This window comes from Mustela nivalis, assembly GCF_964662115.1.
Source record: "Mustela nivalis genome assembly, chromosome: 1".
NCBI classification, from domain to species: Eukaryota; Metazoa; Chordata; class Mammalia; order Carnivora; family Mustelidae; genus Mustela; species Mustela nivalis.
This window is the reverse complement of record NC_139020.1, coordinates 81,075,238-81,091,643: the sequence shown is the minus strand read 5'-3', so window position 1 is coordinate 81,091,643 and position 16,406 is coordinate 81,075,238. Positions and strand designations below refer to the sequence as shown.

General features: G+C 38.5%; 1 protein-coding gene across 10 annotated transcripts in view; it reads left to right on the top strand.

Moving 5' to 3' along the window:
- VEPH1 (ventricular zone expressed PH domain containing 1) overlaps window positions 1-16,406 on the top strand; it is a 247,105-nt gene that overhangs the window by 6,170 nt on the left and 224,529 nt on the right. For all 10 annotated transcript variants that reach the window (XM_082685585.1, XM_082685582.1, XM_082685578.1 and 7 more), the window contains exon 2: window positions 2,425-2,719. In XM_082685585.1, the coding sequence (XP_082541711.1) occupies window positions 2,522-2,719 (198 nt within the window). In that variant the 5' untranslated portion in view covers window positions 2,425-2,521. The remainder of the gene's footprint in view (window positions 1-2,424; window positions 2,720-16,406) is intronic.

Below are 16,406 nucleotides of genomic sequence, written 5' to 3'. Positions count from 1 at the left end.
TCTCCATGCTCAAGCCATGCTATGTCTGGGGCAGATGTCTCTTTTCAGGAACGGTGAGATGTTGACCAACAAGCTGGTTGGTCAAGGTGAAATCACTTCCAAAGTCCATCCAATGTCTTATTTTCCTGAATATTATTTCACTGAGACCCTGTCACTGCCAATCCCTGAAGGTAGGGAGAGAAATGTGTTCAGGGGACAATTCAGGAAAACACGGTCCTAATTTTTCCTATAGAGACTGTACTCTATGTTCCACATCTGCAAGGGTGCACTTTACTTTGTAGGACTCTCACTCTGTTCTCTCTCCAGCCCCCCAAACTCTCCCCGAACCCCCACCCTCAACCAACTCTCCTGATTTTCTCTTCCTCTAAGCTTCTCTTCCTTGTGATTTTCCTGATGTATGGTTGGCCTAAACCCCAGAGTATAGATGGGCAAGGATACAGAGTCCCTCCTTCCTTCAGTGTCGGAGGGAAGAGAAATTCATTTCATGCTTTATGACACCACCCATATCTTCTTCTTCAAATGTTAATAATGCTCTGAGGACTTTTACTCCTAACAGTAGCTGTGCATGAAGCTGTATGTGAAATCAGCATGTCATACTGGTAATGAACCGGGAGCCTACCCCTGGAATCTCTGGGTCCAAATCCCAAGTCTCCAGTTTGCTAGCTGTGTGGCTAGGGCAAGTTATTAATGCCTCAGTTCCTCACCGGTAAAATGGGGATGAAATTTCCTTCTATAGTTATTATGAGGGTTAAGTGCGCTAATGTTTGCAAAGCACCTAGAGCAGTGCCTTGCATGAAGGCAAGCATATGAAAGTATTGGGTATCATTTTTCTAGAGCTGGTAGATAGCACAAAAGTTGCATGTAGGTAATATTGCCCTTGACAGGCCTTCCGTGGCCTACAAACTGCACTGATAGAGCTTATTTAACAAGCACCCGGTGGGGGCGCCTGGGTGGCTCAGTGGGTTAAAGCCTATGCCCTCAGCTCAGGTCATTGATATCAGGGTCCTGGGATCGAGTCCCACATCGGGCTCTCTGCTGGGCAAGGAGCCTGCTTCCTCCTCTCTCTCTCTCTTTCTCTACTTGTGATCTCTCTCTGTCAAATGGATAAAATCTTAAAAACAAACGAACAAAAAAACAAGCACCCGGGGAAGGGGAGGACTGGGCTTGTGTTTAGAGACCACATCGCATGGTCTTGAACATTGCATTCAGCGCCCAGAGGTGCCTTCACAGTGACAGCTCAGGGAGGGGGTCTGAGATCACCCAAGGGAGCAACAGACTCCCCTCTCCCTTTCACACTCATTCTGGGAAACACATTCCAAGTGAAAGGCTGGGCAGTATTGCCTACTGCTTATATTCTTATATTAAATAAATCAGCCTCGGCTCTCACTCTCTGAACATGTATCTGCATTTGTAAGTTACATGAGATGACTCTACTTCATTGTAAACCACAGGGAAGCCCACTGGCCTGAAATCAGGGGAACAGCACCGCTGTAACTACCATGGAGACTTCGGGAAGTCGATGGCTAAGGTCTCTACCCATGCAAATGGTCTGTGATTTTATTAGGCCCAGAGGGGAACTGATGAGAAAAATCAGATACTTACGCTGTACCATTGCCCTTCTCTCTGTGGACTGTTCATCGAGTAAGAAGTATAGTGGGACTTTATTACTTCAACTGGGGGAATAGATGGAAGGTTGCCTTATCCCAAGGCCTTCCCTCTTTAGCCTGCATCACAATGCTATCACTTTCAAGTTCGGTGTTCAAGTTCAAATTCATACTCCCATTCAGCAGAGATCTGTAGCCTCATACTCCCAGGCAGAATCCTTACTTTCATTTCTACTTGTTTAGAGAGTATATATGAACAAGGCAAGTGTTGAGATCACCTCCTGGATGTAGGGGAGGGGGGGGCTTCTGTATTTTCAGTATAGGAAAGAAACCCAGCCAAGAAGGCAAGCACTGATTTCCCTGTCCAGGAATAAAGAGAAATTCAGGCAGTGGTTCTAAGAGATGTTTTCTGTGTTCCGTCTTTCCTTTCATTGCCCTTTTCTGTTTGGTTTCCATGGGAATCTGTTTGGGGAAAATCTGGTGAGTGCTGGGTATATCAGTGCTTGTCCACTTGTTTCCTTACGGCATGAGAGAAGGAGAAGCATATAGAAAGCGGGCAAGTAAGTGTGAAGGCTAAGAAGCTTTTTAAGGTAAATTAAGCTTTTATAGTAAATTCTAGAGAAACCTAATAATTTTTGGAAAGACCTTTCAGGAAAAAAACAAACAAAGGAAGAGCTCATTTGAAAGTCATCAAGTCAGGATCTGTTACTCTGTGCACATTTCCAAATGTCTTTTTCCCTCTCTCTGCTGGGCACCAAGTTCATATCCTGACTGGGCCATTCTACTAATACTTACATTGTATCATTTGTTTCTTTTCCAGAGAGAGTCAAAGAAGACCTCAAATTCTGGAGAAAAATGACCTTGCAAGGATTACAAAGTATACTTCCTACTGCATTTTTTTGTCTTACTAACCTCTGATGACTGAAACATATGGCCCTGGGCCTGCAGAAAGTCCATTGATTATCAAACTACTCATCATGCATCAACTGTTCAGACTGGTTTTAGGACAAAAAGATCTTTCACGAGCTGGTGACCTCTTCTCCTTAGATGACTCCGAGATTGAAGATAGCCTGACAGAAGCTTTGGAGCAAATTAAAATAATTAGCTCATCTTTGGTAAGTAAACTAGTTTTTAAACTAGATACCCGAAGTAACTTAGAGCCAAATAATTGTATGTATATGTTGGGGGAAAGAATCTTTGCATGGGGAAAGAGGAAAGACCACTTAACATTGGTTCCTTTTAACCCAGCTCTATGGTTTAGTTTAACATCTAAGAAATAACACCAGGGTAGTCACTGACTTATGGGGGCAGCGAGACTGCCTACTGCCCACTCTCAGGGACCAGGACTTGGGAAATTGCATACCAAGGAGGAACTATCACAAAAAGGCTTATCTAAGGGCTGTTTTTCTATCCTCGAAATGACACAGAGAGGAGAGGGAGCAAATCCTGGGAAAAGCAGACGGGCCAGGCTATATGACAGCATCAGTAAAAAAAGCAGGGTGTGTGGAGGAGGGTGAATAATGGAAGAAGGCAGGATGACACCTCCTGCCACACAGGTAACAGGAGACAAGGACAAGGAGCACTCTGTTGCCAGAAGTGACAGTCGCCCAGGGCTTGATAACACTGACTCCGTGTATTTCTATACAATCTCCATTTAAAAAAAAAACCAAAAAAACAAAAACAAACAAAAAAAACACAACTCTCATTTTACTCCTTTTTCTATACCCACCTATTTAATTCAACTCACCCATCATTAGCCTGCAGTGTGATCAGACAAATTTAAAATCCCCATCAACCCTCCCATCCCTTTGTTTCTCCTCAATGTCAAGATTATATATTCTGAAAGCACTTCCTAAAGGGGGTGGATGTGGAGTGCCCCGTGTGGTTTGCTGTTGTCTTTCTTCACTGTGCTTGGACCCTCCATGAGGTTAGTCCCATTTCAAAGGCCAACTCTCCCAAGCATCTCTTGTGCCTTCGCAGCTCAGTAACGTTTGTTAAGACTTGGCACAGACAGCACCCAGGCAGAGGAAAGAGACAGGACTTTAACCATAAAATACTGAATTACCAAATGTGTACACATTTCACAGATCACGGCATTCTTCCATGTTTTAATGGAGAGATGTTTGAAAGGCTTACCAGCAACCAGCGTGGCTTCCTCCCCAAGACTGTCAGCCTGCTCACTTATTGGCTGCTATGAACACACCATGTCCCCCCTGTGGCCAATGAAGTCATTGCCCAAACATTCGTTTCTCAGCTAACGTCTTTGACAGCAGTTATGTGTCCATATTTATTTTTTTTCCCAGAACGTTAATCAGCTTAGTCTGACTCAAAACAGAAAGTATTCCTGGTACACTTCCACCTTCCGGGCAGGATTTCTGTGCTGTTTCCAGCAGCCCCTTCCTTCACAGTCCTGTGGAAACCAATTGGCTGAATATGCCACTGATTTTCATCTTCTCTAATAAGAATATAGATATAGGTATCTATAAATAGGCATATATAGCTATAGATGTATTCCCCGAAGCCTATTTCCACTAGAGGTCACTACTGTCAGTGATTTCTTTGGTTTTCTTCATCAATTGCTTATTTTAACAGATGTCAAATTTAGAATTTTAGGACAGGAGAGTTCTATTCTATAACCCCACTTTTAACCATTAAGGGAGGCAGGTCCCTTGTCACCAGGAGCACTGTCTGTCCTTTAAGCCCTCTGATCAGCAGCCCACCAGACCAGCAAGGCTGGAGAGCTAGTGGTTCTCCTGTGGTCTTCATCTGCTAACTTCAATCATGTCTCACTTCCATTTCTCTATCCGTAACAGTGGCGTGAGCAGATGGGTGGCAGAATAAAAAGAATTTGTTTTTGGAGGAATTGTGCAGATCAGTTCATTTTTTCTGTTTGTTACTCAATCCTAGTTGTAAGTGTGTCTCAGTGTGGAATTCCTTCTCCGGTTCCATTCCTTTCAAAGCCAGTTCAAGTTTCATTATTCCTGAAATGGCTTCTAGTGATTCTAGTTCATAGTGATTACTTCCTTCTAAAAATACGTAGTTGTCCTTTGGCATGATACTCTGTTCTCATAGAGAATCATCTGTTCATATGACCTCCTCCAGGGCAACTTCTATATTATGGAATCCTAGATCTATGTTTTCAGCCTTGATATCTCTCCCTCACCTCAAGCCCTTGTGACTTGATATCCATGATCTTAACACAATCTATCTGAATGAGAAGTTATCATCTTTCTTCCAGCTGTACTATCACTTTCTTAGATCTCCAGATTTGCAACCTGGAGTCACTCTTGACATTTTTCTCTCACTCTCTCCTTTCTCCCTTCTGTGGACACTACCTGAGAAAAGCCTTTTCACTGGCTCCTTCTTTTCCCTTCCTGCTCACTATCCCCCTGCCTCAGGCCATCAAAACAAATTTGACCTTCTTGCCTTTGGTTTTACTTTTCTCTAGTTCAGTGTACTAACAGCTACCCAATTAAACTTCCCCAAAAGAGTTTATTGCATGTATCCCGTTGTCCAAAATCTTTCCATGATGCCTTAATGCCCATGACAGTCAATGACCAATGCCAGCCATTAGTCCACTGAACAAACATGGCCACTCTATGGCCCACTTCCCTGTTATCTGTAGCCCATCTTCCCCTTACTAGGATTTTCCTAATAGCTTAAATCTCAGTAATCAATTCTACTTCTCTACTCCTCTTTACAAACAAAGAACTAGAAGGGATCTTCTAAATCATCTTTTCCAACTTCTTTCCAGCCCATAAATCCCTTCATTATGATTCCTGACAAGCAGGTGACCGCTCTTTCTACCCTTGCTATGATGAGAACATAGTAAGTTTCTAATATTTTTTTCCTGCTCCTTATTTTTCCTTTCATAGATTTCCTTTTGCCATTGCATGAAGCCTCCATGGAGACTTCAGTCTGTTTTCTGCCTTGCCCTTGCCAGGACAGCAGAGAGGGAAAAAGTGGGGACACCTTGTTATGCCAATCAGATCTTATTTCCTGCTCGTTCCAGAAAAAAGTCAGTGAGGGTGATTTGTCATGATGATGGTGCTCAAAAGAGATAGTCCTTTGTTACTGTTATCCAAACTTTTCTGTTGCTTATGACCAATCCTAACTTACAAAGAGACAGTTGTTCCACTGTCAGAATTTTGAATTGTTAGTGTGTTCCTCCTTTGGGCCAGCTGAAATCTTACTCTTTGTATTGTCTATACATTATTCTTTGGTCTGTTCATTGCCCCAACAATCAAGAGCATAACTCTGTTCCTATAAGAACTTTAAACATAGGAAGATAGGTATCAGGGATCCCTTAGCTTCTCTCTTCTCAGCACACATCCTTGGTGTCCTAGTGTTCCTATGTTTTTCCATGACAAAGAAGGAGCCTATGGCAGAGAAAGGTTATACTACCTCACATTTCCAGGCTTTATCTGGAAGCTGAATTTTGTCAGTACATGAAAAATTCTATCCAAATCATGCTCTCCAAATGCAAGACTCGGAGGTATAAATTAGAGTGCTGATTTACTGATTTACAATGAAAATTATAATTCATGTCAGAATTTGTGTGCTCCCATGCCATCCCCACCAAGTGTATTACCCAGTCTTTCTCTAGACAATAGATATTATCATTGATTAGGTTTCCTCTTCCTCTGTTAGGATCATGTCCAGTCCTATCGCCCTATATTTAACTCACCTGTAGTCAGTCATGTACAGATAGCATGTTGGGTTAATCCCACTCACACAAGTGCATTTTTTTTTTTTCACTTAATTCTCAAAGGGCAATCTTGTTTCCTTATTTTTGGAGAACATCCCATCGTAGCTCCCAAGTACTGCCTACATTCTCAACATCTTGGTTTCTTTCCCCTGGAATTTTCCTAATTTATTATTGTAATTTGTCAAGGCCAAGTACTGAAACCAACTGCTTGGAACAATTGCTGATAATAGTCACTCTGTTTCTAAAATTTCTTTTCGACAGTAACATTACACAATTGGCCTCATTTATCCTGCCATGTACCAGAACCCTCAGCTTGAATCAAGACTTGTAATTAGAGAACTTGAAAAAAAAAATTGTAGGCGTACTGTGACACATTTTTAAACCAGTGTAATAATATCCTTTCCCTCAGGCCCTCATTCTAGGACATTCATACCTTTTAAAAGTTATGATTCTGTCCAGTATATTACTTCTCATTCCCATCTTTGTAGAACCTGAAAATTTGGCAAGCAACTCCTCAATCCTTTCCCTAAGGTCATTCACACAATCACTCAACCTTCCTAGATTCCATTCTATGCTCCTTGCCCTGTTTTCCACTAGTTTGTCCAAAATATTGCTGGGGATACTTTGTCCTTATGTTTTGCTTTCAAAATGTGACTGCTCACTTACAATTCTCTCCAAGTTCCTCAACGTGCCTTTAAGTTTTGTATTTTCATTTCAAATTCTTTCTGGACTGCTTTCATCTCATGATTATTTCTTCTACTACCCTGGCTCTCCTCCCAGACTACTTTCTCCCTAACCACTCATCCTCTTTCCCCTCCTCCTTTCCCACCATGTTCCCTTTGCCTAAACCCATATACCTTACATACATCTTCTAGGTCTCTTTAGTTTTTTTTTAAACCAACAAAAAATGTTAGGCATACACAAATTGCCCAATTTTTAAAATTAGATGAAATTGCAATCACTTGCATATTTTTCTCTGCTTTAAATCTCCTCCCTTTCCTCCCAAAGTAACCAATATCCTGACTATGGTATTTATCCATGAATGTTTTATTTCTTTACTACACATGCATAGCTTAAACATCATTTGTAGCATTGTATTCCATGTTTTTAAACTTTATATAAATGGTGTCATAAGGCTCAATATAATGTTTCTGAGGTTTATCATGGTATAGGTAGTCCCAATTAATTTTTTTTGGAGGAATGGAATGTTCCACTAAGTGACTATGCCATACTTTGATTATCCATTCTTCTTTTGATGGACATTTACTGTTTAAACAGTGTTGTAGTGAACATTCTTACAATCAGTGTTTTTGGCAAATGAGCTAGTATTTCTAGTGACAACAACTAGGAGGGAAGACACTGGCTTGGTGGTTCTATATACTTCCAGGTTTCTGATATGGCACCAGATTGTTCTTCTCTACAGTTGTACCTACTTATACTCCCATCAGCCCTGCTTGAGGTTCCTAGTGGCTTTATATCTTTACCAATGCTTGCTGTTATCAGATTTTTTAAGTTTTTGTTGATTTAAGTGAACCATATCTGATTGTTATTTAAATTTGTATTCCCCTCATGATTGGGAAGGGCAACAGATCATTTTTTTCATGTTTATTTGCTATTTGTCATTTGGGTTTCCTCTTCAGGAAAGTACCTATTTATGATTTTTTTTTCTCCTTCCATTTTTCCATTGAGGTTTTTAAAAAGACTTTTCTTATTAATCCATAAGAATTTTTTCTATATTCTTGGACAGACCCTGTCATGTATGAATGTTACAGGTCTCCTATTCCCAATGTAGCTTGCCTTATGCCTTTTACTGCACTAAGTCCTGATATCTGGTGGGAAAAATATCCCCAAACTTCTTTAAAATATTAGCTTCCCAATTTTAATGAATGATTCTGTGACTATCTTGATAGGAATTTAGTTATAGCTATGAATTTATTTGAAGAAAATTAACATCTTTATGCTACTATCTTCTTATCTGTGGATACTGTATACATATATATTTACTTAGATATTCTTAAATAGTTTTATGATTTTTTTCCCTAAAGATCTTAAAAGTCTTGTAAGTCCTTTTTTCCCCTTTTTAAATTTTATTTATATTCCATTAGCTAAGATACAGTACATCACTAGTTTCAAATTTAGTGTTCAATAATTTGTCAGTTGCGTGTAACACCTAAGTCCTTTTTAAAAAATGTAAGTATTTTAGATTTTATTAGCTGAGATTATAAATGACATCTTTTAAAAAATATTTTCCAATTATTTTTCAGATGATTAAAACTTGCATCATGATTATAAATCCAGTAAACTTATTCAACTCTCTTATTAATACTAATATCTGTCTATAAATTTTCCCCACTATTCAGCAACACTTATTAGGCACTTACAATATGCCAGATACTACAGATGCTGGGGATACAAGAGTAAGAAAAATAGACAAAGAAATCTCTGTTCCCTTTTATTCCTCTTTTTCTAAGAACTGATTAATTTTATCAACTGCTTTTTCTACTCTTAAAGTAATCCTATTTTCCCTTTTAATCTTATTAATGAGGTACATTATAATAATTGATTTTTAAAATACAAAGCCATTATAACATTCTGGGATAAAGTGAAATTTGATATTAATTTTAGTACATTTCCTTATTTGGTTTAATATTTTTAAAGAAGCTTTGGAGCCATGAGATTGGCCTATAATTGTCCTTTCTTCCACTGTTTTTCCTTGACTTTGGTATCGAGTTATATGTACTTGGTCATAAAATGATGTGGGAAAAGTTTCCACATTTCTGTTATCTATGACTTTGTAAGATTGTGACAATCTATTCCTTAATTTCACAGAAAACTATAAAATCCTCTTGACAGCATGCAGTTTTTTGGGGTGGGGATGCCGGGGGAGTGGTGGTGCTGGTCAGTTTTTTAAAATTCATTTTAAGATTCACTAAATTCATTTCTTTGAAGAAAATTGGGAAGGGTTGCTTTAGTCACTTTTGGTAAATTATCTTTTCTAGGAAACTATATATTTTATCCCAGGTTTCAAATTTATTGGCATAAAACTTTTTTATTCTTTTGTGTGTGTGTGTATGTGTGTGTGTGTGCTGCTGTATCTGTAAATGTTCTTTCACTGATCTTTTCATCAATACAGTCGGAGCTTTGTCTTTTTAAAAAGCTTTTAATTTATTAATCATCTGTATAGGGTCTTCTATCTCATTGATTCCTTTTTAAATATTCACTTATTTTCCTCTTTGATCTTTTTCTGATTGTTTTCTACTGTTCTTTTTCTAATTCCCTCAGGTATATGATTAGCTTATTGTTTATTGTTGTTGTTTGTTTTACTTTCTTATTTTCTGATATAAGCATTTGAGACCCTCGATTTCTTGCCGAGTACCATAAGTTTTGAGATATAGTATTTTCATTATGAATTCTAAATTCTTATTTTGATTGTGACTTCCTTTTTGATTCATCAGGGACTTAAAAGTTTGTGCTTTAATTTCCAGAAGAATTTTTGTAATCTTTTTGTTGTTAAGTTGAAATTTAGCTGCGTTGTTGTTGGATAACATGAATGGCAGGATACCACTTGTTTAGGCTTGGTCGAGACTTGTTTTGTAGCACAGTTGATGGCTAATCTGTGTAACTAACAATATTCCAGGGATTTTCCCAAGAGCTTACCACATGTTAATATATTTAGCCCTTTCAATAAACTTCCGAGATAAGTGTGCTAATATTCTCTCCATTTCATAGATAAGGAAACTGAAGCACAGAGAGGTTAATAATTTAACTTGTCCAAGACTATACAGCTAGTGAATAATCAAGCTAAGAATCAAGCCCAGAGAATTTGGATTCAGAAACCTCTTAGCCACTACACTCTCCTGACTCTTTAGACTATTTAGATGTTATATTTGTGCTTGAGAGGAATGTGTATTCTTGAATTAGTGGGTAGAAGGTATTAAGTAAGTTGATGAAAGAACTCTTTTTTGATTGTATTGTCTAAGTTCTCTAAATCCTCAATAAATCTGTGTTTGTTTAGACAGCCAAATGCTTAAGAGAGGTTTAAAAACTTCCCACTATAATTTTGGATTTGTCGATTTCTCCTTGTAATTTTGTCAAGATTGCTTTATAAATTTGGGAGCTTTTTTAAAAATTGAAGTATAATTAACATGCAATGTTATATTAGGTTCAGGGTACAACCCATTGATTCAATCATTTTATACATTACTCCATGTTCCCCCACAGTAAGTAAAGTCACCATCTGTCGCCATATGAAGTTTTTACAATACTGTAGCCATATTCCCTATGTTGCACTTTTCATCTCTATGACATTTATTTTATAACTGAAAGTTTTTTACCTCTTAAATCCCCTTGTTTTACCTGTCCTCCCACCCAGCTCCTCTCTGGCAACCTCCAGTTCTCAGTACTTGACAGTGTTTTTTTGTTTGTGTTCATTTGTTTAGTTTCTTAACTTCTACATGAGTGAAATCATATGGTATTTGTCTTTCTCTGGCTTATTTCACTTAGTCTATCTACGTTGTCTCAAATGGCAATATCTCATTCTTCTTTATAGCTGAGTAGTATTCGTGTGTGTGTGTGTGTGTACTTTTGTATTAATTAGTTTTGGGAGAGTTATTTATTCCTTGGAGAACTTTTCCTTTTTTTATTACATACACATTGTGCAACATTTTTCTGATAAGTTTTGTCTATTTTCTTTGAAATAGTTACCTATTTCCTCTTTTTCTTTTTCCTTTTTGAATTCTCACATCCTTATAACTTAAATATAATTTGTAAACACCATGTCAATAGATTTTTTAAATAATCCAAATTGAAAATTTGTCTTTTATTAGTAAATTTAGTCAATTTATATTTATTATGATAAATAATATACTTGGATATATTTCTCCATTTTATTTAGGGTTTCATTTCCTAATTTTCTAAATTTCTCTTAATCTTCTCTGCATTTTTTTCAATTGAGTGAAATTTTATCTTTTCATTTTCTACCTCTGTTGGCCCTGTTGGCTTGAAAGTTATATTCTATTTCTAATTTTTTAGTAGTTACCTTTAAAATTTTAACAAACATAGTAGCCATATATTGTCAATTCCAAGACAGACAGTTTTCATCTATTTATAACTCTGAAACAAGTATATATTTTATAGCTGATTACAATCTTACCATTCCTGTTGGTCAGGTATTAAGCATAATAAAGTTGCCATTGCCTACATGTGCATAAATTTTCCATAGCTTTTCATACTGTTAACATTCCAACTAAATTAGGTACATTATTGTTACTACTAGTGTTGGGTTAAGTGTCCACTTAAAATGCTTCCAAAGCTTCTAGATTATAATGTGGTACTGAAAAAAACACTTATTGAGTATGCAGGAAGGCATGGAAAAAGTACCAGAGTATAAATTTTACATTAGTGAACAAAAATATTCATCATTGTAGGAATGATAGGAATTCCACATTTTCTCACAAAATAATAACTGAAAGTTTTATGGAACCCAAAAAAGAATGTACTTTTTTACGTTACTGAGATATTTGTAAAATATTGTCTATTATATCGTAATAAGTAATGCAACTGAAAGCAGGAGAAACAGACAATTCTCTTGGAAGGCATGAAAGAAATTTCTGAGAAATAAGAGGCTAGCCAGTACCATCAATTTATGTCTTGCATGGAATTCTCTTTAAGACCTGATATAACCAGGGGTGCCTGGGTGGCTCAATGGGTTAAAACCTCTGCCTTCAGCTCAGGTCATGATCTCTGGGTCTTGGGATCAAGCCCTGCATTGGGCTTTCTGCTCAGCAGGGAGCCTGCTTCCTCCTCTCTTTCTGCCTGCCTTTCTGCCTACTTGTGATCTGTCTCTGCCAAAGAAATAAATAAAATCTTAAAAAAAAAAAAAAGACCTGATATAACCAACAATTTAATTGGCAGTCTTCTCTCTTTCTTCATAATGGAAGATCTCACAGTTGACACCATCTTACATTTGATGGGTTACAATGATGTCTAAAGTTATTCAATAGCTCTTGTCTATTACCATCAGGACCTTGGAATACTCTCATGCCCCTCTCATACATTAGTGTTAAGCAGGACTTTTTATTTCATCTTAATCCCCTTGAAACTATTCTTTAAAATTGCTGATGTTTAAAAAAATTGACCCATTGTTTGTTTCAAGCACCTAGTATTTCCTCATTTTTCCCCTCACTGTTCTTCCCCCCTCCCCCCCGCCCCGTTGTCTTCCTCTCTTTTTTCTTCTGCATCCAAGTTTCCACGTTCTGAAATATACATATTAAATGTCCTTTCAGTGAAGATCTATTAGTGATAAATCCTCTCAATGTTTGTCTTTTCCAAAAAGCTCCTCGTTTTGCCCTTAACTTTGAACATTGATCACCTGGCCTTGGATTTCAACACTTCATCTTAGTCGAAAGGCCAAGAAGCAATGGGCTTCTAGCTGGGTAGTGTTTTTATTTCTCAGTAACTCCTACCATTGCTGTTATAAAAATCCTCTGTCAGTTTGACATTCTTTATACCTACTCTATTTTTTTATGCTTTAATAATTTCTCTGTCTTTGGTGTGTTCCAAGGTTTCATGATTATGTGTCCGAATGTGGTTTTATTTGTATATCCTTACTCAATCCTCATTGTGTTTTGTGAGTTTGAGGTTCATGCTTTTTGTCAATTTTGGAAATTTAAAAAATATTATATCAAATACTCTCTTCCATCTCATTTTTCCTTCTGAAAATTCTACCCATTCCACTCATTTATGCATTCCACAAGTACTTTTGTGAGTACCTATTATCTTCTAGACGTTGGGAATATAATCATAAACAAAGCAGACAAGGAGGAGTCAAGATGGCGGAGAAGTAGCAGGCTGAGACTACTTCAGCTAGCCGGAGATCAGCTAGATAGCTTATCTAAAGATTGCAAACACCTGAAAATCCATCGGCAGATCGAAGAGAAGAACAGCAATTCTGGATACAGAAAAACAACCACTTTCTGAAAGGTAGGACCGGCGGAGAAGTGAATCCAAAGCGACGGGAAGATAGACCCCAGGGGGAGGGGCCGGCTCCAGGCAAGCGGCGGAACAACGGCGCACAAAATCAGGACTTTTAAAAGTCTGTTCCGCTGAGGGACATCGCTCCAGAGGCTAAACCGGAGTGAAGCCCACGTGGGGTCAGCATGGCCTCAGGTCCCGCAGGGTCACAGAAGGATCGGGGGTGTCTGAGTGTCGCAGAGCTTGCGGGTATTGGAACGGGAAAGCCGGCTGCAGAGACAGAGCCGACAGTAAGCTCACAGCTCGGTGTTACCTTGAACCGATCGCAGGCTCGGTGAGCTCAGAGCGCGGCCGGAGGTCAGGCAGACGGGAGTAACTGGGTGCTGTTCTCTGAGGGCACACTGAGGAGTGGGGCCCTGGGCTCTCGGCTCCTCCGGGCTGGAGACCAGGAGGCCGCCATTTGTATTCCCGTCCGCCGGAACTCTATGGAAAGCGCTCAGGGAACAAAAGCTCCTGAAAGCAAACCCGAGCGTATTACTTAGCCCGGCCCTGGTAAGGGCGGTGCAATTCCCCCTGGGGCAAAGATGCTTGAAAATCACTACACCAGGCCCCTCCCCCAGAAGATCAACAAGAAATCTAGCCAAGACCAAGTTCACCTACCAAGGAGTGCGGCTTCAATACCAAGGAGAGCAGCAGAATTCCAGAAAAGGAGAAAGCAAAGCACAGAACTCATGGCTTTTTCCCTGTGATTTTTTTTTAGTCTTGCAGTTAATTTAATTTTTTTCTTTTTCAGTTTTTGTTTTTTTTCTCACATTCTGGTAAATATTTTTTTAACTTTTACCTTTTTCTTTTTTAATGTTTTTTAACTAGTTTATCCAATATATATATATATTTTCTTTTTTATATTTTTCTAATTAGTTTTCTTTTTTTAAATTCTTTTCTTTTCTTTTTTTTCTTTCTTCCTCTTTGAACCTCTTTTAATCCCCTTTCTCCCCACTCACGATTTGGGATCTCTTCTAATTTGGTTAAAGCATATTTTCCTGGGGTTGTTGCCACCCTTTTAGTATTTTACTTGCTCCTTCATATACTCTTATCTGTACAAAATGACAAGACGGAACAATTCAACACATACAAAAAAAAAGAACAAGAGGCAGTACCAAAGGCTAGGGACCTAATCAATACAGACATTGGTAATATGTCAGATCTAGAGTTCAGAATGACAATTCTCAAGGTTCTAGCCGGGCTCGAAAAAGGCATGGAAGATATTAGAGAAACCCTCTCGAGAGATATAAAAGCCCTTTCTGGAGAAATAAAAGAACTAAAATCTAACCAAGTTGAAATCAAAAAAGCTATTAATGAGGTGCAATCAAAAATGGAGGCTCTCACTGCTAGGATAAATGAGGCAGAAGAAAGAATTAGTGATATAGAAGACCAAATGACAGAGAATAAAGAAGCTGAGCAAAAGAGGGACAAACAGCTACTGGACCACGAGGGGAGAATTCGAGAGATAAGTGACACATAAGACGAAACAACATTAGAATAATTGGGATTCCAGAAGAAGAAGAAAGAGAGAGGGGAACAGAAGGTATACTGGAGAGAATTATTGGGGAGAATTTCCCCAATATGGCAAAGGGAACGAGCATCAAAATTCAGGAGGTTCAGAGAAGGCCCGTCAAAATCAATAAGAATAGGCCCACACCCCATCACCTAATAGTAAAATTTACAAGTCTCAGTGACAAAGAGAAAATCCTGAAAGCAGCCCGGGAAAAGAAGTCTGTAACATACAATGGTAAAAATATTAGATTGGCAGCTGACTTATCCACAGAGACCTGGCAGGCCAGAAAGAGCTGGCATGATATTTTCAGAGCACTAAACGAGAAAAACATGCAGCCAAGAATACTATATCCAGCTAGGCTATCATTGAAAATAGAAGGAGAGATTAAAAGCTTCCAGGACAAACAACAACTGAAAGAATTTGCAAACACCAAACCAGCTCTACAGGAAATCTTGAAAGGGGTCCTCTAAGCAAAGAGAGAGCCTACAAGTGGTAGATCAGAAAGGAACAGAGACCATATACAGTAACAGTCACCTTACAGGCAATACAATTCATATCTCTCAATAGTTACCCTGAATGTGAATGGGCTAAATGCCCCTGTCAAAGACACAGGGTATCAGAATGGATAAAAAAACAAACCCCATCTATATGTTGCCTCCAAGACACTCATTTTAAGCCTGAAGACACCTCCAGATTTAAAGAGAGGGGGTGGAAAAGAATTTACCATGCTAATGGACATCAGAAGAAAGCAGGAGTGGCAATCCTTATATCAGATCAATTAGATTTTAAGCCAAAGACTATAATAAGAGATGAGGAAGGACACTATATCATACTCAAAGGGTCGGTCCAACAACAAGATCTAACAATTTTAAATATCTATGCCCCCAACGTGGGAGCAGCCAACTATATAAACCAATTAATAACAAAATCAAAGAAACACATCAACAATAATACAATAATAGTAGGGGACTTTAACACTCCCCTCACTGAAATGGACAGGTCATCCAAGCAAAAGATCAGCAAGGAAATAAAGGCCTTAAACGACACACTGGACCAGATGGACATCACAGATATATTCAGAACATTTCATCCCAAAGCAACAGAGAACACACATTCTTCTCTAATGCACATGGAACATTCTCCAGAATAGATCACATCCTAGGTCATAAATCAGGACTCAACCGGTATCAAAAGATTGGGATCATTCCCTGCATATTTTCAGACCACAATGCTCTAAAGCTAGAACTCAACCACAAAAGGAAGTTTGAAAAGAAGCCAAATACATGGAGACTAAACAGGATCCTTCTAAAGAATGAATGGGTCAACCGGGAAATTAAAGAAGAATTGAAAAAAATCATGGAAACAAATGATAATGAAAATACAATGGTTCAAAATCTGTGGGACACAACAAAGGCAGTCCTGAGAGGAAAATATATAGCAGTACAAGCCTTTCTCAAGAAACAAGAAAGGTCTCAGGTACACAACCTAACCCTACACCTAAAGGAGCTGGAGAAAGAACAAGAAAGAAACCCTAAGCCCAGCAGGAGAAGAGAAATCATAAAGATCA